Source organism: Sorghum bicolor, chromosome 3, assembly GCF_000003195.3.
Source record: "Sorghum bicolor cultivar BTx623 chromosome 3, Sorghum_bicolor_NCBIv3, whole genome shotgun sequence".
NCBI lineage: Eukaryota > Viridiplantae > Streptophyta > Magnoliopsida > Poales > Poaceae > Sorghum > Sorghum bicolor.
In genome coordinates this window covers 6,583,380-6,604,589 of record NC_012872.2, presented here as the reverse complement: position 1 = coordinate 6,604,589, position 21,210 = coordinate 6,583,380, and the positions used below count along the sequence as shown (strand labels likewise).

At 40.3% G+C, this 21,210-nt stretch overlaps 2 protein-coding genes, 1 long non-coding RNA gene and 1 pseudogene across 6 annotated transcripts; 3 read left to right on the top strand and 1 right to left on the bottom strand.

The window, feature by feature from the left end:
* LOC8060823 (probable zinc metalloprotease EGY2, chloroplastic) lies at positions 314–4,757 on the bottom strand. 4 transcript variants are annotated; one of them, XM_002455178.2, is made up of 13 exons: positions 4,528–4,750; positions 4,359–4,428; positions 4,036–4,131; positions 3,756–3,848; positions 3,612–3,665; positions 3,310–3,417; positions 2,930–3,004; positions 2,723–2,828; positions 2,480–2,573; positions 1,894–2,047; positions 1,336–1,543; positions 993–1,153; positions 314–884 (listed from the first exon to the last, which is right to left on the bottom strand). In XM_002455178.2, exons 1-13 carry the CDS (start codon positions 4,683–4,685, stop codon positions 624–626), a joined length of 1,638 nt encoding a protein of 545 aa, XP_002455223.1. In that variant the 5' UTR covers positions 4,686–4,750; the 3' UTR covers positions 314–623. The 4 variants fall into 4 exon arrangements, with proteins under 4 accessions (XP_002455223.1, XP_021311540.1, XP_021311541.1 ...); XM_021455866.1 differs by lacking the exons at positions 314–884; positions 993–1,153 and adding an exon at positions 1,157–1,253 and having other exon boundaries at positions 4,528–4,754; XM_021455865.1 differs by lacking the exons at positions 4,359–4,428; positions 4,528–4,750 and having other exon boundaries at positions 3,756–3,867.
* On the top strand, positions 4,837–8,987 carry LOC110433533 (EKC/KEOPS complex subunit TPRKB). Its single transcript, XM_021455869.1, has 6 exons — positions 4,837–5,033; positions 5,174–5,240; positions 5,347–5,469; positions 5,562–5,645; positions 8,460–8,546; positions 8,645–8,987. The coding sequence occupies exons 1-6, from the start codon at positions 4,963–4,965 to the stop codon at positions 8,729–8,731; spliced, it is 519 nt and encodes a 172-aa protein (XP_021311544.1). The 5' UTR covers positions 4,837–4,962; the 3' UTR covers positions 8,732–8,987.
* Positions 14,223–14,906, top strand: LOC8060822 (annotated as a pseudogene).
* Positions 18,221–20,047, top strand: LOC110433534. The gene is made up of 3 exons (XR_002450985.1): positions 18,221–18,627; positions 19,136–19,211; positions 19,984–20,047. It is a non-coding gene; the product is annotated as an uncharacterized LOC110433534 (long non-coding RNA).

Sequence of the window (21,210 nt, the reverse complement as noted above, 5' to 3'; positions counted from 1 at the left end):
ATTCGGTCTCAAATACGGTCGGAAAATATCCGTACCGTTTTCATCCCTAAGGCCTTGTTTAGTTCCAAATTTTTTTGAAAAATGGACACTGTAGCACTTTCGTTTGTATTTGACAAATATTGTCCAATTATAGACTAACTAGGTTTAAAAGATTCATCTCGTTAATTCTGACCAAACTGTGTAATTAGTTTTTATTTTCATCTATATTTACTACTCCATGCATGTGTCTAAAGATTCGATGCGACAATCTGAAAAATTTTGCAAAATTTTTCAGGAACTAAACAAGGCCTTATAGTCAAAATGCTCAAGTATCGCGTACGAATATGATAGAATCATACATTCATACTTTGACCACGAATCTGATAGAATCATACATTCATACTATGCCACAATTGACAGATAACAGTTACCGCCAAAATAACATACATACTTAATTCTACTCTGATCGACCAACCTACTAACACAACAGGCAAGCTGCCACAAGAAACGCTCCTGCTTTTATTGGCTACTACAAGGAGCAATGGAGCAAAGATGACAGCAGAATACAGAGCCGACAGGTTAAATACACCTCATTGGTACAATTGGAGGAGAAGCCGGTGAGTTGTAACTCTTGTTTCCTTCTCTCAAAAGTTGAAATCCATATCAGTTAATTGCGACGGGTCAAAGGGGAATGGGTAAGGCAGGCAGACCAGAAGCCCAAATAACAAAATGGCAACACCGATGCCAATGTAGTTGCTCTCAGGGTCTGTGATTTCCTCAGAGAGAGGAGCAATCGGGCCCCTCTGCAGGAAGAAGATCAACACCACCCAGTAGAAGGCAACATCGTTGAAGAGAGCCGAGATCCCAAGCAACCCAATGGCAAGGCTGCTGACCCGAGACGATATCTGGCAAGATTCCAAGTTACAAGGCCCATTTTGAGCTCACAAGCCCTTCTCAGCTGCAACTCTAATGTCTACAATCAAGGAGGAAAACTTAGCATAGCAACAAATTACCTTTCTTCCCCATATGGCCAATGCTATGCGACCACCATCAAGCTCTCCAGCTGGTATGCTATTGATAGCATTGATCAGGAGACCAGCCCAGGCCCATAAAACAAGTGGGTTTATGGATAACTCTGTTCCTTCTTTTAGAACATCTCCAAGAAGAAGCTTTGCTGTATCAAGGAAATATTGATGCCTTAATTTTGTATTCATAGTCCACCAAAATTCTGTTTCTTGCATAACAGAATACTACATTCTTGCAAAACTACACAACTGCAGGCAGAGTACTAATGAACATCAGAAAAAAAATTTCCCTGTGCAGCTACGAGTTTTTGAATTATGATTGGATGCCTACCGAGACCGCCAACAAGGAATGATTCATGGAAGACAGTTGGATCTATCACAAGACCAAGGCCATCACTTGGAGGTAAGATGAAGCCCAGCAGCAAAAGAACAAATCCAAAGGAAAACCCGGCCAATGGTCCAGCAGCTGCTAGCTTCAGTAGGTCCTCACGGTTGCGGACAATATTGACAATTCTGGTAATTGCACCGAAAGATCCTATCTACAACAAATTGGACAATGCAAGACTCATCATGTAGAGAGAATGTACTGAGCTAGATAAACCTATAAGAAATAAAAAATGACGTTATTTCATGCCAATGCTCTGGTCTACAACCATAACCCATATTTTAAAAGGCCTTTCATGTTAATTGAGTATCTACACAGAAAGTTCACATCCAAATTAAACATTATTTATTTATTAATAACTTTACAACACATCTCAATAAAATCTTTAACAACACACTTATTTGTTTCAAATAATTTCCATAAACATGCGCTGCAAAGATACAAATAATTTTGGATTTTTTCCCTACACAAGTAATTTACTAAATTTTTATACAAAGTCTTTACCTGCCAACTAGGAACAAAATATGGCACACCAAGCTTGATTCCACTTTCCCTGGCAGCAAGGATATGTCCAATTTCATGGACCCCTATTATAAGGGCAGTTACTAGAGCACCAGATAGTCCATCTTTCAACAACTCAAGGTTGTCAAATGTTGATCTGTAAGACTAAGGCTTAGAAGTAGATGGAGTAGATAACTGTGGCTTCTTATATACAAGATACTTGAGGAAGTATATATTTTTCTTCAAAAAGAGCAAACTTGTAATGATTGAGAAGTAAATACATGACAGTAAAAGAATGCAATTATTCACATGAATCAGAACTAAAAAAAAGCGAAACACATGTATTAATAAGTCTTCAGTATGACATGGAACACAAGCTTTAACATCTATTTACTACTGTATCAAGATTCTAGCAAGCACTTGAAGGCATACATCATCTGGCACCAAGATTTCAAAGTTCAACCTTGAGCAAGGTTCTAACAGAAGCATATATAGCAATTCAAAGATGACATCAAGATAGAGAAACATGAAAAAGGAAACAATCTAAAACAAAACAGACTGGTGAATAAATGAAAGAGAAACCTCGTACAGCAAGTTGTCCTGTAGAACAGGTACATTTCGAAGTAGCAAAGTGAAGATGGTAACTATTCCAAATGAAGCAGCAGCAAACCATTCTGGGAGCGCTGAAATTTAATTTATGAACTCACTCAGCAACCTTTGCACTGAATAAATATACTAATCATATATGCCTAACAATTAAGCAAAATATTGGACCACTCTGAGCACTACCAATGCCACTGGCCCACTGAAGGTACCAAGAAGTTTTTGTCACCTGTAGTTTCAGGCTGTAATGTCTGCTTGGGTATAACCACAGCAACTGGTTTCTCATCCTCTGGGTTGATGAGAAGAAAAAGCTTATATTCATCACCAAATTTGTTCTGTTGGTAACCAGGAGTTGAGCACAGATGAGACACTAACAAATTTCTACAATCATAGACATCTGAGCGCTAGTTTTGCAAATCATCTTATTAGTTATTACCTGAAGCCGATTTGTGATCTTCTCATAGCTTTTGGCTGGTTTACCACGAAGATTTCCCTTGAATAATACTCCACCCTAATTCAGACAAAGTAAGTTGGTAAATAGAACTTAGTCATTCCAGGCCATTATACTTGAGACCTTTATTTTGCATGATAAAATGTCAAATTAGAGTATAAATCATACATGTGATTAGTTTTAAAGTTGAGCAATATTCTGTGAGAGCACTTGGCTTAGTCAGACCAAGAGCATACTTTCTGGTAGTAGCATGCATCAATTGAGTATTTGAGCATGAATGTATCTTCTATCTTGTATAAACACAGTTACTATGGTAAAGTTTGATTTATACAGAAGATGTTAAGCCATGACATCTCAATATTTACCTCGTAAGGTTCCTGACTTGTCACAAAAAATGTGTCAAATCCAAAAACTTGATCCTTTAGAATGTCTATTGTAGCCTTGGGGATCCTGACAGAATCATCAAGCTGTTGCTGCAGATCATTTATATTATAAAAATAATCTATATCATCATCTCTTCAAATTGCAGAGTTCAGATATGTGAAGCAGAAAAAAGATTCTATTTACAATGAACTCTAACATTGAGCTAATGATGAAAAAGCAGGATCCTTCTTTCAGTGTCAATTACCACTCAACTAATGAACATACACGATGACTAAACAATTACCTTCATTCCTGGCAATGGAGATCCGCTAACAACTTCAATAACTTCCACATTTTCCTATGTTTAAAAAAATATTAGATATGCCACAATTGTATTCTCAAATGTCTTGTAAGAGATTAACTTGCTGGGCCTAAATTAAAAGCATACCTGTACATCATTGGTAGAAGTAGCATCTCCATCCACATTTTGAACCGTGTCGCTGGAGCTCAGCAGTTCTGCATTCGCGGTTTCATCTTTCTTCTGGCGAGTCATGGGAAAGCTAAATATATAATTCAGTTACACATTCATACAGCAAGGACTAGCAGGTAGAATGGAAGTGCTGCTTTGAGTACAGGGCAAGTCAAGCCCAACACAAAGGAAGCATACTTTTGCATAGTATTTTAATATAATGCAGGTTTGATTTGACAAACTGTAAGTAAGATTGTACATTGTCTATACTGGAGTCACTTTCTGCAGGTCCATTTGCTTCTGCAACACTATCAACCGAAGGTGATGAAGCATCATCTCCAAACTCTTTTTTCTCCTGGAAAGAAAGGTCAGTTATTTAATCCCTGAATTCCTGCAAGATTCTGGCTTCGTCTTAGATTCTAGATTTTATTAAGAGGTGCGTTTCTATATAGAAAAACTAAATGGGTCGTTGATGCAAATGAGCAAATCTGGGCCTTAATGTGCTTCAACCATAGCAAATAATTTGGTAGCCGGAAAATGTGATACTTGGCACTTCAAAATGCCATACATTGCACTATGTACCTCCTTGTCGCCGTCGCCCTCGGACTCGGTCTCAGTCATCGCTTGGCACGCAACCTTTCGACTCCTCAGCCTTCGAACAAGGATTGGAAACAAACCAATTAGATTAGCTTGCTCAGTTGAATGTTCCCTTGGCAGTTTGGCACACGCAAAACCAAGAAAAGCAGCTGACCTGTGCCCGGCAATCGGTAGGCAGCGGAGCGCGAGCGTGAGTCTGCGTGCGCGCCCCACGCACCCACTCCTCGCCGGCACGGTGGTAGAAGCGAGCAGGAGGCGGTGGAAGCACCCGTACGCCGCGGCGGCCGCCTGCGACGGCGGCAAGGAACTCATGGCGGGCAGAGGCGGTGGTGAAAGTGGCGGAGAGGAGAGCGCGCGCGGCGTGGCCTTATCCCATTCTCGGATTCTCCTCCGCCTCGTCGGAGGGAAAACAGAAATTCTTTTCTGGCTTTTCTGCGGTGAAGATTTCACGCTGCACTAATCGTAAAGGTAGGGGTATTTTTGGTAATTAGCCATTAGCAGCTGCCGCACACGACGAGAGGAATAGGGTTGCTTCTGCCGTCGCCGACTTGCCGTTGCCACTGCCGCCGCCGCCATCGCTGCAAGCGGCATGAAGACCTTCCCGCTGTCCAGGGGCAGCACCATCTCCCTCGCCCTCTTCTCCGACGTCTCCAACAGCCGGTACGGACCTGCTTATGCGTCCCCTTCTCTTCTAACATCGCCGCTTGGGCCGTTGTGGCCATTATTAGCCCGCGTCTGGTTTCCATCGACGAAATGCGCACGGACGAGTTCGCTGAGATTTCTGGTTTTGGCGCTCTCAGGGAGCTCCTGGACTTGATGCAGTCAGGGAAGCTGGAGCCGGAGGTCGCTTTTCTCAATGCATCATTGGTGCGTTGCCATTTGCATTTTTGCATATGCTACGCTGGTAGTTTCCTAATGGATTGTGTGGATTTCATGATTTTTGTGGCTCATTATTCATGCTCGTGGATTTCAGGTGCCGGATGTGTTCCCTGTCCTCGCGGCAGCGCTTAAGGCGCTGTTGTCGAAGTCGAGGGAGTCACTAACCACAAGGACTCTGCACTCTGAGCTTGTCTACAACTACTCAGGGTCCAAACATGTGATTGATCTAACTGCTCTTGATACTTGTGCATTATTATGAGGTTGGTCCAATGCAGCGATTGATCGTTTGTCTGTGATCTTTGGTTTCAGATAACGGAGTCCCTGAAGCGATGTGGGATTTCTGATGACACAACTTACATCCTTGCTGCTTGTTTTGATGCTTCTGACGAGGAGGTATTATTTATGATGATAGTTTCACTGAGTTACTGTTTGAATTCATCAGTTGCATGCTATTCTGATAATTTGCGATTTAGAACCCATTGTAAGTCATAGGTGATACTGATTTTCTGTTAGTAAATAATACTAACCCTGTACCAATTTGCAGTGACCGTGTGTTTGGTTCATAAATTTGTGATCTTGATCTGACTGATATTGTACGATAGGTGAAGTGTTAATGGATCCAGAGATCAGGCTATATACCAAATCAAATTTACATGGATTTGAAATATGTTATTCACTTTGCTTAAATAGTTACAAATTACACCTCATGTGCTGCTGCTTACTTCCTTACTAAGTTACTATGAAAAGTAAAAACAGGAAGCGTTTTCACGATTCTTACTTTCTTGCTCCAGAAACCCTGTGCTACTACTTTACACTCGATTTATTGTGTCTTCAATTGAGTGCTTTTGGCATCGGTTTGAAAATTTGCAACCAATTTTGAGCTTCTATGTTTCTGAAGAATTGTTTTATTAATTGCCAACTGTTACCATAGCTGTAAGCGCTGACATTCTTTACATCCATAATAGTTAAAATGAGTTCTCCCCTCTGTTTCAAAGGTGTCATCGCATAGGCGTCTGGGCAACAATTCGCCTTGGGGCCAAGCTGCTCCATGTCGCCTTTAAAACCATGGCCCTCCCTGTAGTCTTCAAAATGTAAATAACAAAACAAAAAGGGGGCAGTTTGAAATCTGTATGCTTACAGTTCTTTCATAATAACCGAACTGTATGTAACCTTGAACTTGCCTCTACCTCTGCATGCTCCCTTAGGTCCATAGCAACCCCCTCCTCCCTCTCTTTCTCTCTCTCTCTCTCTCTCTCTCTCTCTCTCTCTCGCTCTCTCTCAAGCAGTGCAGGTATTGCAGAAGCAGGCTAAAAACAGAACTAGGTTAGAACAGTAGGTAGCCATTTAGATCCAGCTAAATCTCCGTCAGAAAACTAGAGCTAGCCCTATTAGACACATCAGTGCAGGTATTGCAGAAGCAGGCTAAAAAACAGAACTAGGTTAGAACAGTAGGTAGCCATTTAGATCCAGCTAAATCTGCGTCAGAAAACTAGAGCTAGCCCTATTAGACACAGTTTCCAACAAGCATCCAGACCTCCTAACTAGTTCAGCAGACACCCATTGGCTGATTTGAAACCCAGGAGAACTAAACGAGCTTCAACTAGTCACTAGTGCCATTGGCTTCTCCACTTGTTTCTTCTTAATGAACTCCTGCTTCATGACCAGTTATTTGTAGCAGCTGGGGTTGCACCTGTTGAATCATCATGGTCTGGAAGGCCACCTGTAGCAGAATCCCGGCTTCCTCCAGCATGTTTTCTCCTTGAAGCCATTCTTGTGCAAACCTGCTCAGTATACCAGATAAGAGCAAGCAAGACAGTTTCACATGGGTATTCTATCAACCTTTATCTGAACAGGTTCTATTTCTTGCCTTCCACAGCCCAGCAGATTGCTAAGACACCCAATGTGTGAATTTTTCCTTACCATCAGGGAACACACAGCTGATCCAGGACTAGTATTGATCCAAAATCGAAGTCCTGTTACTGGCGCCCATACAGGAAGCTACTATACTCCATAAAACTCTGCTAACAGCCTAACAGGACAGTCAAATAAGAAATGATTTATCGTTTCATCTTGATCACAGAACATATTACGTTTTGTAAGGAAGGCTGAATTCCCTATCATCTTTCCTGTGTCAGAACTAGTCAGATGTTCATAATTAGATTTGACAGGAAAATACCTGATTTGGTCCATCGCCACAACAACTTGGCCTTCCGTATCACTAATCCATAGACACTGTACATGGTTTTGAATTTGATTCCATTGCTCCCTCAAAACACCAGGGACATCTCTCAAAGGAAAGATGATGGTTTCAATCAACACATGAGACATGTTGCTGCTGTAATGTCTTTATCATCACACAATTTAAAAATAACAGGCTACTGAACATAGTCAGGGGATTCACCCACCAAACATCAGACCAAAACAGTCTTCATTTCTCCTTTGCTCAACAGATCCCACAGTTCTATTTCCCAAGTACAGCTTTAGGCCCTGTTTGGCACAGCTCAGCTTCACTAGTGAAGTTGTTTTTTCAGAAAAGAGCTTCATGAGCAACTTAAGTAAAGCTGAGCTGTTTTGAAAAAGTTGTTTGGCAAAACAGCTTCACCAGCAACTTCATGCATAGATAAAAGAAAGAAATGGGAGAGAGAGCTAGAATAAGTTACTTTTTTCAGCTTCATCCCAACTCTTGTGAGAGAAGAAGAAAAATAGCTTCACCCATGAAGCTTTTTTGGAAAAGAGTGTTTGGCAAAAAAAAAAAAAAAAGGCTCACAACAGCTCATGAAGCTGTTGTGAGCTGTGCCAAACAGGTCCTTAATGAAGTCTTGACATATACCCTTCTCTTGTTCAAAAGATTCCACAAAACATAGCAGACTCTATAAACCACCTCTCTCTTTGGCTTTTGCAAATCTTAATCCACCTATCTTTTTTCTTGGGAGTAAATCCTTGCCAAAAGCAGGTTCTCCTTTGCTTATCCAAATTATTAGTTACTGTTTTTGGAAGCGAATACACAGACATATGGTATATGGGGTAGCTATCCAGTGTATAATTTAATGAGGATGGATCTACCAGCAATCGACAAGGAACTTCCTTGCCAAACATCCAGCCTTTTGGCTGATTTCTCCCCCGAAGGGACCAAGTCCACGTGCCAATTCTTTTTTCATATGCATTTATTATGAACGGAATACTGATGTGAAAATTGCAACTTGGCAGATGAAGGCAGTGAAGAAGCTCATCAGTGGCACCGAGATTGATCTGGCAGAACTGGAAAGAAGAGCAAACCAGCCACAGATCTTGAAGGTTTTGCCATCGAACTTGAAGCTAGTTGTGTACTATATTGTTCTTATAACTATCCATTCTGACTGAAGATCATATTGGTCTTCCTTTTATATTGGCAGCATTACAAAATACCTCCCCAAGAACTATCAATATCTACGTTGCCGGACGCAATTGTATGCAGGATTGCTGCTCGAGATGCTCTCTAAAGTCTCAGTAATCATCGTACTTGTGCCACACCTCAAGATTGAGCTCGATATAGGCACCTGAGCCCTCGTAAGCTATGTAGTTTCAGGATGTAGCTCTCTCTGTACCACGTGTACTATGACAGCACAACTAGGATTAGGTATCCTGTATCCGTAATACCATTGCTGTTTGCATTCCCGGTAAGCAAGCTGGAAGCACATCGCATCGCATGGTTAATTTTTCTTGTTATGTCTTGAATTGGATGAAGCTTATTGAATATGGAGTAGAATCTATAGAACCCAACAATCAGTTCAGGATCTAAATAGGTATGGACTAATATAGTTCACTAATTTTTAGCCATGGCTAATAACTAGTCATAGGTCTTGTTTAGTTCACCCAAAAATAAAAAACTTTTTAAGATTCTCCGTCACATCAAATCTTGCGGCACATGCATGGAACACTAAATATAAATGAAAATAAAAATTAATTACACAATTTATCTGTAAATCACGAGATAAATTTTTTAAACCTAATTAATCTATGATTGAATAATGTTTGTCAGATAAAAACAAAAGTGTTACCGCCTGGAAACTAAAAAGTTTTCGGAAAGGCCATAGTCTTATGGACGTGTGTCCCAATTTCGCCCGGGATCGAGTTTTCAGTTTGCTAGGAGGACAGCGCCATCAGACGAGAGAGATGGCTGGGTGTGCGCGTGCGTCTGCCTGGGCCAGCACGCTGACAACAGTTATCCATCGTTGGCACTCGCCGTCGTCGTCATGGACGGGTGTCTCTGTGATATGACAATCGAACGTCAACGCAGCCTATCTTAATTTGGGTCTCTGATCGTGATCACCATGGTGAGCGGTGAGCCCTGGAACGTTATGTGGGAGGACAGCTGAGAGCAATTAATCATCGACGTTCGGCCTATGCTGTGTCGTCTTCAACCTCGAGCGAGACTTCTCGAGCTCGGATGCCGCACGGCAGTGCACTACCTAGTCTACGTCGTATAGGTACTCGGAGATCGTACCTACTCTACGGAAACAGTACTATACATTCCCTTTGCGGTAGTGGAAGCTTCTATGAGAGTGAACCAAACGGTTGTCGACGACTTTCGCGCGTTGAATTTTAACTTGAACACAATCACTACCCATATGAACAGCGTGGCAACGGTACGAGGTCCGCGTGGCCGCATTATTTATTTTAGCTTCCAGCGAATTGTTCCGTAGCAATCTGGGCCGAGATGTACATATGTATATTATTTAGGGCTTGTTTAGATACACCCAAAAACCCAAAACTTTACAAGATTTCCCGTCACATCGAATCTTGCGGCACATGCATGAAGTATTAAATATAGATAAAAAGAATAACTAATTACACAGTTTATCTGTAAATCACGAGACGAATCTTTTAAGCCTAGTTACTCCATAATTAGACAATGTTTGTCAAATAAAAACGAAAATACTACAGTGTTAAAATCTAAAAACTTTTTGCATCTAAACAAGGCCTTAGTGCCAGAAAACGAAATGTGTGGCATAATTGACATGGTACGCCTCCATCAGCACTGCACACTGCAATGGCCTCACATGATGGGATGCGGCGCGTCAAACTGTTCAAGGTCCCCGAAAATGTGTACTGATATGGATGGCAGGCCACGAGTCTGACTCATGACCACCGGAGAACCTTTGGGTGTCGATTAAGGTCTCGTTCAGTTTGCAAAATTTTAGGGTCTTGTTCAGTTTGCAAAATTTTAGGATTTCAGTTCTGTAGCACTTTTGTTTTTATTTGATAATAAATATTATCTAATTATGGACTAACTAGGTTCAAAAGATTCGTCTCATAAATTACAGCTGTGTAATTAGTTTTTGTTTTCATCTATATTTAATATTTCGTGCATGTACCGCAAAATTCGATGTGACGGAGAATCTAAAATTTTGATAAAATTGTTTGAAACTAAACAAAGCCTAAAAAACACGAGCCAATTCATAGAGATTAAAATAATATTTTGACACATTGCAAACAACTGCCAACATCCTCCTGCGACGGAGCAGCTCACGCAGACGCGGACGAGCTGAAGCATCCACAGCTGCGGGCGGAGCCGGCCTCCATGACGTAGCCGACCTCGCATTGAAAAAAAAAAAATTGTACGTAGCAGACCGCGCCTTGCCGAGTTGCCGTGCCGCAGCGGACGGGTCCCATCGGAACATCACACATTCACTCAGCCGTGGGTGTGGCATGCACTGAGCCCTTGGTGGCGACCGCTACAGGGGAGGTCAAGGGCAATCCCGTCCTAAAGATAGCGGACGACAGGTTTTGCGAAAATACAACTTGAGCCTAGGACGTCAGATCTGAGTATGGAGGGAGTAGGTTGTCTTTTTCTTTTTTTTTTTATTTTATTTTTATTATTTTTATTTTTTTCTTATTTTATTTTTTTATTTTTATTTTCATTTTCCCTCCTGCTCGATCTTGTTTAGTTTAGTTTTCTTTTTTGTTTCCTTTTTTCTTGGTATTTTTTCTTATCTTTATTTTGTTTTTCTTTTCATTTATTTTTTTATTTTTTATAGCTTCAATTTTTTTCTTTTCTGTTTTATGTTATTTTATACTATTTTATACTTTTATCTTTCTTTTATTTTTCCTTTTTATTTTCTTAATTTTTTATTCCTTTTTTTGTGCTTCATTTTGCCCTTTCTTTTTTATTTTTCATTTCCTTCTTTGTTTTTTTTATTTTTTGTTTTTGTTTCTTTTGGCAACACATTAATTCAGCGATTACAAAGGTGTTTATTGGATCATTTTTTTTGTCATACATGCATGTGATTTACCTTGGGCATTCGGTACTTCGGTTCGATTCGGTTTGGTACCTGAGTTCTCATAGAAATTTAGTTCCTCAGAAAACCGATCGGTTCCTTTCAAAAATTGGTACGGAGAAAAAATTCGGTTTCAGTAGTTTTGGTATTTACCAAAAATATCGAATTGATCGCATGAACATGTAATAGCATGTTCAAAAGCTAACTTTGACATAATTTGGAAATAATTTCATGGAGAATAGTAGTCCCAAATATATACATATACATGTCCACATTATATGAGTAGAGTATTACATGTACAAAATATAATAGACTAAAATAGTGCTATTAATAATATAACTTGTCACTCAAACTCAACACATTTCGGTAAATTCGGTTTCCAAGGTATAGTACTGAATTTACGGTTCTTGAAGATTAGGAACCGAACAAGGTACCAAAAAATTTAGTTTCGGTACTTTGAGTTCGGTTCTCGGTTTTTTTGCGCCAAGGGTGACATGTGATTGAAGCACAACAAACATATTGGTATTGATCTTGTGGTGGTTGCTGAATTTTTTAGTGAACTAATATTAATTGCATAGAAAGGGACTAATATTATTTTTTTGTTTCCATTTCATTCATTTTTTATTTACTATCATTAATTGATTTGTTTATTTTATTTTATTTTATTTTTACATTATATTCTTTTTTATTTCTTTTTTTCCTTTTTCCTTTTTTCTTTTGTCTTTATGTTTTTATAATTTTTTTATTTTTCTACTTTACCTTACTTAATTATTTTTTCTTGTTTAAATTTGTATTTTCTATATTTTATGAGATGTGATGTAAAGTAATGCTTTTTTGCAACGTTCATGTGGTATATAATGTCATGTTTTGTGATGTTTATGTAGTATATGTGATGTTCTATGATATTTTATGATGTCCATGTGGTATACGTGTTATGTTCTATGATGTTTTTTGTGATGTTCACGTGGTATTTATATGATGTTGTACAATTTTTTTTTGCGATGTTCATGTAATATATGCGATGATGCGATGTTCTATAATATATTTAGTGATGTTTTATGGTGCATTTGGTGATGTTCTATGGTGCATTTAGTGATGTTCACTTAGTATACATGATGATGTATATAGTGATTTCACGTAATATATATGTGATGTTCTATAATATATTTAGTGATATTCTATGATAGATTTAGTGATGTTCACGTATTATATATGCGATGTTCTATAATGTATTTAATGATATTCTATAATGTATTTAGTGACGTTCACTTAGTAGAAATACGGTGTTCTATGATGTACTTAGTGATATTCACGTAATACATATGCGATGTTCTATGATGTATTTACTATTTAGTGATGTTATGTGGTGTATTTAGTATGTGTACTTAATATACATATGATGTTCTAAGTATATTTAGGTCTTGTTTAGTTCCCAAAAAATTTTGCAAAATTTTTCAGATTCCCCATCACATCAAAACTTTAGACGCATACATGAAGTATTAAATATAGACGAAAATAAAAACTAATTGCACAGTTTGGTCGGAATTGACGAGATGAATCTTTTGAGTCTAGTTAGTACATGATTGGATAATATTTGTCAAATACAAACGAAAGTGGTACTATTCCTATTTTGCAAAATTTTTTAGAACTAAACAAGGCCTTAGGATGTTTCCATGTGATCTTTGAATTTTTTTTCTTAAGTGTTTTTACTTTTTTCTTATGCTTTGCTCTAGATTTTATTATTTATTTATTTATTTATTCATTTATTTATTTATTTTATGTATATTATAATAAAAATTTCATTAACCGAAAACTAGAATACTAAATTTTTTTATTGTGAAGGCGGGAGATTGTTTTTATGAACCTAGAACATCACCTTTGTTCAATAATAAAAAAATATTCTATCTTTATAGAATAAATATTCATTAATAAAATTTTATCTAAACATATTCACGTGGGATCTTGTTTTGAAGGATTTATTATAAGAAACATAATGGTGGAAACAAAATTTAATTTGGATACTCGATTTAGTAGTTATTATTTTTTTAATTTGTAGAATAGAATAAAAAAATTAATTTGTCCCACTTCTGTTGCCTTCCTACAAACTTTCCGACACATGCTGGCCGTGGGTGGGCGGGAAACAGGAACGCGACGCCGGAGAGAAATATCAGACGGAGTTTGCGGTTCTCGCGCTCGGATTCTTGCAGTGCCTCAAGGTGACACTCTTTTGTGAGTTACGACTAAGACTAGTCTCGATTGGAGTTTCATATGAGTTTCATTTGCATTAAATAGGTTGCAATATTGCTCTTTTTTATGACATGGCGGTGTATTTAAGAAAAGAAAAAAATATGTTTCATCTAAATGAAACTCTCTTGACACGATTACCAACTTTTTATAAGTCTTGAAATTAAATGTCTATAAAACTATAAAATGAAGTAGATATTTTATCCAAGTTTCATTTATCTCACATCATGACATCTTGAAAACAATACCACGAAACTCTGCCGTATATAATTACGATGAGCGTGGCAGTGGCACACTGGCACTAGAGCTTACGTAACGGTGCAAATGGACGACCTCTTGCTCCTGCCGCCCGATTACTCTCCCTTCCAGGCATCCTTTTCCGCCGACGGCCACCACCAGTACCCAGGGCTAGCTGGAGTTCCTGTCCTGCGATGCCGCAGACCTAGACAAGTTGTTGGGCAACGACGACATGCCAGACAACCGGCGTGACGATGAAGTCCCCCAGGATACTGGCGCAAGCCTGCCGCCGCCGCCGGCGGCACTACCAGTCGCGGAGAGGAGGCGGCCGGGACGGAAACCTGGCTCTAGTAGCTCCTCCCGCGCCGCCGGCACCACCGCCATCAACCACGTGCAAGCCGAGCGGCAGCGGCGGGACAGGCTCAACCGCTTGTTCTGCGACCTCCGCGCCGCCGTGCCCACGGTGACTCGGATGGACAAGGCGTCCCTTCTCGTCGACTACATCACCATGCTGCGCGGCCGCATCGAGCAGCTCGAGGCCGAGGCCAGGCGGACGACCGCGGCCTCCCACTCCCAGCACGCCTTGCTTATTGGTGGCTCCTCCTCCGGTCAGGAGCTAGAGGTGCGGATGCACGGCGGGGACGACGCCGCAACGCTGCGCCTGACGACTGCCGCGCGCCTCATGGCCGCGCTCGGCGCGCTGGACCTGCCGGTGCAGCACGCGTCCATGTGCCGCGTGGGCGGCGTCACCGTGCAGGACGTCGTCGTGGACGTACCCGCGGTTGGGCTGCGGGGAGAGGACTGCCTTCGCACCGCACTGCTGCACAAACTACTGCAGTAGAGCGGGTCCAAATTAAAATCCACCCAGCATGCAGCATGCACTAGTTACTTCGATCGGCCCCATTGTCATCTGTAGTTTGCTTCCGTATGTAATTTCTTGTGCACAGGAAGACAGCCTGTGTTGGGATCGGTTGTCCTGACAAGGGCTTTTACTTCCACCCAAAAACCTAAAAATTTTCAAAATTCCATATCACATCGAATCTTTAGACGTATGTATGAAGTATTAAAAATAAACAAAAATAAAGACTAATTGCACAGTTTGGTCGAAATTGACGAGATGAATCTTTTGAACCTAGTTAGTTCATAGTTGAACAATAATTACCACAAACAAACGAAAGTGCTACAGTATCGCGAATTGTTTTCACACTATTAGCAAGGCACGAAACTCTTGGTAATCAAGCTGGGTGATCTATCTCTTTATTGGTATTCGAGTTTCTCTTTTACAGGGTAAATGTAGTCCACCTATTAAAGAATATACCAAAATATTTTTGGTTGTACAACATCCATGGTCACAGAAGTCAAAGTGTTTTTTCGTTACAACAGCCTCGCCTAATGGGCCCTTGTCCAGCTATGGCTAGACTCATTGGGCCACTGTGTCCATCCGCGTGGGACGACATGACCTTATGGCTACACCCATAAGGTTTGGACAATAGGAGGCAATCATTGTTAGGGGACCTTGGGCGTGAGGCTTCACCCCCAACACTTCCCCCTTCACGGGTAAGATTTAACGCAGATGATCTTGATCCTCGAAAAAGATGGTCGCCTCACAGGCCTGAGGGTTCACTCCCTTCAGGTTCATTTGTGTTAGGGCTGTTTTGCGTTAACTTTCGACATGTAGATTGTTGCTTGTCCTTCTCGAGGCACTGCAGTCCAAATGAGTGGACGGAAGTTTGATAGCTGCTTGGGCCACTATAAAAAGTAGGGGGTGAAACAGAGGCAACCCTAGTTGCTTTCTCTGTGTGAAAATTTTAGCCTCTGATACGTCAAGCCTTTGTCCTTATACTACATACGGAGGTGGCTTTTCTTCCGTAGTTCTGGTTCGTGGTCCAAGCTTGCTAGCTTTAGTGATAAAGAATATGATTTGATGTTTGAGCATTCCATGATGGCCAGTGTGGGGGCTAGCTTGTTGACGGTAGATAAGTATCAATTTTATATCAACAAGAGAATGGAATAAGGGCAAGAAATAATCACCAACAATAGAATAGGATTTCAACTGACAGATTTCCATAGGTTTTGGTGAATGTCTGTTTCTGCAGGGGTTATTAGGAAATGACCTTTGGAGGCCCACGTGTCATAATTACATAGAGAGAAAAGAGATATCTATGCCATGTATACAAAAGAAGGATCTAGAAGAGTCGGGGAGCCACCAGAACGAAGCGGAACACGAGCGGACCCCGGGCCAGGGCAGCCAAGGGAGTCGCCTGCCCTCTCCCTGTCCAATCAGGAGAGAGGCCACGGATCATGGCCTAAACCGACTTAGAGGATCTCTATTCTTCATCCATTAAGGTCGGTTTGATCCAAGGGCTACGGTTCATCCCACCAGCCTATATAAGGAGGGGTAAACCCTAGGGTTAGAGGCATCAATTCAAGTTAGAAGTTGATCTCATTCATAGAATTCATTCTCTACTTTCTCCTCTCTAGAGCTCCAAGTTTAGAGGCATAGCTACATAGAATAGATCTAGTTGGAGGCAAGTGTTGCTTGGTTTCTAGATGTGTCATAGAGATACTCGGTAATTCTTGTAATCTTTCTCCTACTTTGTTCTAGTTCATCATTATATATATTATTTCATCTTATAGTAGAATATGACTTTGCTCTATTCTCTTATATTGGATATGACTTTGCTCTACTTGCTTATATTCTTAATTATATTGTTCTAGTCTATTATGATTATATGCTTGGCATAGTTGGTTTAGACTTATATTCAAATATATGTTCGTATAGCGCTTTCTCATTAGTACGATGGGTGGGTGGTCGACATTATGTAGGCGTGGTGCCTATCACTATGCCAAAACAACACAAAGGAGACACCTCAATAGTGACTCAGAACTGAAATGCGTCACTAATAAGTATTTCAGTGACACGGCTGAACGAAGCGTGTCACTGCTAAGTTTTTGCCCATGTCCTAAGAACAAGACGCGTCACTAATGAGATGGCATCAATGACTCTTCTCAAGAAAACGCGTCACTAGTAATAGAAGTGACACATTTTAACTAAGCGCGTCACTGATATGTGGCTGTATTAGTGACTCTTCCAAACAAAACGTGTCACTTGTAACAAAAGTGACACGTTTTACGTAGACGTGTCACTGATAATGAGAGATATTAGTGACTCGCCCTAACAAAACACGTCACTAGTATTAAAAGTAACGCGTAATGTCCAGACGCGTCACCCATATTCATACGAACTAGTGACTCTTCCTGTTGAGCCGCGTCACTAACTAACTAGCCAAAAAATTAACAAGAAGATTGGTTGTCTGGTTGGGGAATCCTCGCCTGCGTATGTCCTCCAGACATAAAAAGTGAAAAAAAAACAATTGGTATACCACAACCAATTTGTAGCATCGGACAACGGTTGCTAAAATATAATATTAACGTCTAACAATCGGTCAGTATAAATTTGTAAGAGATCATCTTGACGGTACATCATCGCTACATGTATTTAGCTGCTTGCCACAAATGATCAGTCACCAAAAACATAGAGAAATTTACCTGTATGGCCCTAAAAAAATGGCTCTTCCTTATATGGCCCTTTCATTTTTGAACTTACCCCTATGATCCTTAAATGAATTTTTATTACTTCTATGGCCATCAGTCTGTTTCTAGCCCTTAACGGTGTTAAGTGGAGGATAAAAAGACCATTTTACCCCTAGCGTAAAAAAAATTGTCGAGTTTTATTTGTTTGTTGTATATTTGGAGTAATGTTTAGCAAATAAATTCAAACATAATATACAAACAAAACTCAGCATTTTTATGCCAAATATACCCAATTATTATATATGAATTTATTTGCTAAATATTACTCCAAATATACAAAAAAACAAACAAAACTCTACAACTTTTTATGCCAGGGGTAAAACGGTATTTTTATCCTCCACTTAACACCATTAACTGCTGAAAACAGACGAAATGCCATACAAGTAATAAAAGTTCGTTTCAGGGCCATAGGGGTAAGTTCAAAAAAAAGATCATATAAGAAAGAGCTATTTTTTTAGACCATACAGGCAAATCCCTCAAAAACATATTATAGAGTCAAATGATTGGTCCCTATTAGTCCATTTTCATTTTGGAATGGCCAACCCAGCCCACTCGCGTGCACTGAAGTTAGAGCGGCCCACCAATCAGCATCGAAAACCCTATCTCCAGCCATTCCCACCACAGCAGCCACATCTCTCACACACGAGCAGCGCCGCATCTCGTCTCGGGGACCTTCACCACCACCGCGCGTGAGCTTGCGGGCAGCGCGAGCTTGCGGGGAGCGCCATCCAGCCTGCCGCAGCAGCCGTCGCGGCCTTTGCCCCTGCTGCAGCCATCATCCCCACTCCCGCCGGCCACGAGCTCGAACAGAAGCATCCTCGAGCCACCACTTCGTCCATCTGGATCTGGAGGCACCACCTGTAGCGCCCTCTACTGAGCACGACGCCTTGCGACAACCATCCGCATCCAAGGTAGGGACGGACAACACGACGCCTTGCGACAACCATCCGCATCCACGTCTACCAGCAGTGCCGCGCGGAAAGGGCCCAGGAGGCCCAGGCTCTTCGTCGCCGCTGCCATGGCTCCTCGCGGATCCAGGAATGGTGAGGGACCGACCTCCCTCATTTGATGCTTTTTTCCCTTTCTGGTTGTGCGCTGCACTGTTTCCTGCGAGTGAGGGCACACCGTTGACTAGGCATTAAGCAGACCCAGGCTTTCCTCTGAATTGCTATTATTGTTCCGTTTTATTCATTTATCTATCTCGACCCAATCCTTGTCGGCTCTGTATGTGGAACAAGAGTGTGTAGCTCGAGGTTGCTCTCTGCATCCCCGGTCTGATGTTTCCATAATTCACATCTGAATTTTTGGCTGACAAAGTTATATAAGTAGTAGTTGAGAACCGAGCAGGTAATGATCAGCTTGTCCGTTGGCTTTTTAGTACTATATTAAAGCAGCTGATATAATTAGTACTATATTAAAACATCTGAATGGGTCAGTTTGGAATGATCAGAATGTTTTGTCACTTGTCAGCATGGGTTGTTCCCATTTCTATTCATGTATTAGTACCTATTCCATTCTGATATAATTAAATAAAAACGTTCATTACGTTAGTTTGCGAGGGATCGAGAGCAGAAGGCTTTGCAAGCATGTCATCTTCAACTGGCAATGAGAATGTCTACTCGAACAGGTACTCTGCCTCCTATGCCTCCCCACCATCATACATGTGAGTTTCCGCCTCGCTTCTCTGTGTATGTTGTTATCAACTTTATCTTTGCATGATAACTTAGTTACTTAGCATATAACCTCTGCAGTGGTTCATCTGTTCTCTCGATTTGACTTATAAGATATTTTTTCTTACAAATTGTCTGATGAAGTTAAGCATTCTGAACTATATAAGACGGGTGTAGAAATAATTTCCTACTTGTATGTGATGACTTCTTACTACTCTCTTCATTCTAAACTGTAAGTTGTTTTGACTTTTCTAGGTGCATAACCTGCTATGCACAATCAAACTTACGAATCTAGAAAGCCAAAATGACAATTTGAAATAGAGTACTAGTATGTGCGTCATTATGTGAGTCTGAGATATAATTTTCTAGATACATGGATTGTCAAACTTGTCTACAGATCACATGTATCGTCACATTTTGGGAATGTGCCTCTTTCTTTTTTGTAACTGTTATCTGTCCTGCAGGCACAGTAAGTCCGAGAGTGTGGTTTACAGTTTTGGTACTATCTTGCTTGATCTCCTGAGTTGAAAGCACATTCCACCAAATAATGCAAGTTTTCCTGCTCTATAATACATTGGCGTTGTAGTGTAATTAACATATTCTACAATCATATAGAAATAAATTAATCATATGGAAATAAATTAATTTTACACTAACATTTTCTCTTTCTTTATTTAGTTCTTTGTGTGTGTGTGTGCACGGATATTTAATCTATTTATGTGTTAATAGGTGATAGGTTGGACAGTCTAGTGGAGTGTGGAGAAGAGTTTTGATCTAAGTGCTGTTTCACAGGTATGGATAATATATGGCTTATGAGCAATGGGTCAAAATACTTATTGTCTGTTTGCAGCCCCTTTGTGTTAAATACAGTTTGAAAGAATATTTCTAAATTTGTGCAGTCAGAGCTGCATGCAGAGTGCTTAGCTGGTGTCATAGCTAGATGGTAAACATTTGGTTGAATATACCTTTGTGAGCCTTGTTGGTGTTATTATGTGGATATGGTGTCCTGTTTTTTAGACCTACATACTCCTATGAGCTTTCCTGGTGTCATTGCTGTTGTTTATCATTCCAAAATATTGATTAGCTATGCATGGCCTTGTGTGACATTCCAAAATATTTATTAGCTATGCACTAACCTTATGTCTCCATAATTTAGTTCATTATGTGTGCATATTTAGTTTAACTAGTTTTCGTTGTTGGTCTATTTTTCAACCTGTAAAATTCCAATTACTAAAACCATGTGATAGATAAATAGCTAGGGTTGTCATGTTCATGTGTTGCTGGTCCCCTCTCAAGTCTCAACTTATACCAGTCATGTAATATAAAAAACATAAACCAAACCTTGTTGCAGCCTTTATCTCATGCATATTAAGATCACATATATGAACTAAACACGAGTATTGTCACCAATAGATTCATCTTTGGATGTCTTCATGCTAAAGGCTGCACCACTACAAATTACACACATAAGAAATTCTTTAATACATTCTAAATATAGGAGAAAAATAGACTGCAGATTACACATATAAGAAACCTTGTTGCAGCCTATTCCTGCATCGCCAAGTAGCACAGAGAGGAGATAAGAGGAGAAAAATAGGAGGCTTTATTTGTATTGCTACAGCTTTATGCTTTTGGTTTTGGGGGTGATCTGATGAGGGTGGAGGAGCAGGTGCCTGCTCTGCCTCTGCTCTATGCTTCTGTAGTTGCACCTGCTTATGCTCTAGCTAGTTTAGTATTAGATTAAGAGCATGCAGCTACTGGCTAGCACAATATACATTGTTGATTTGTTTACTCAGCTCCAGATTGTTATGCCTGTGCCTAGTTCTATTGATGATGAATACTTATTTCCTATGTTTTTACAATGATAGCTGTTTATTCTAATTAAGACTTTATGCTATGTCTGGATTGGTTACTTGAATTACATATTTTACATTGATATTTTATACTGTACTGTAC

Bases quoted from the DNA above. Each gene is read 5' to 3' on its own strand.
- LOC8060823 (XM_002455178.2), bottom strand. From the start codon at position 4,685: ATGAGTTCCTTGCCGCCGTCGCAGGCGGCCGCCGCGGCGTACGGGTGC. The intron at 3,418-3,611 runs GTAATTGTTTAG...AATGATCTGCAG, and splicing joins CTCCATTGCCAGGAATGAAG to CAACAGCTTGATGATTCTGT. The intron at 2,048-2,479 runs GTACGAGGTTTC...TTAGTCTTACAG, and splicing joins GTTCTACAGGACAACTTGCT to ATCAACATTTGACAACCTTG.
- LOC110433533 (XM_021455869.1), top strand. From the start codon at position 4,963: ATGAAGACCTTCCCGCTGTCCAGGGGCAGCACCATCTCCCTCGCCCTC. The intron at 5,034-5,173 runs GTACGGACCTGC...TGGCGCTCTCAG, and splicing joins TCCGACGTCTCCAACAGCCG to GGAGCTCCTGGACTTGATGC. The intron at 5,646-8,459 runs GTATTATTTATG...GCAACTTGGCAG, and splicing joins TTGATGCTTCTGACGAGGAG to ATGAAGGCAGTGAAGAAGCT.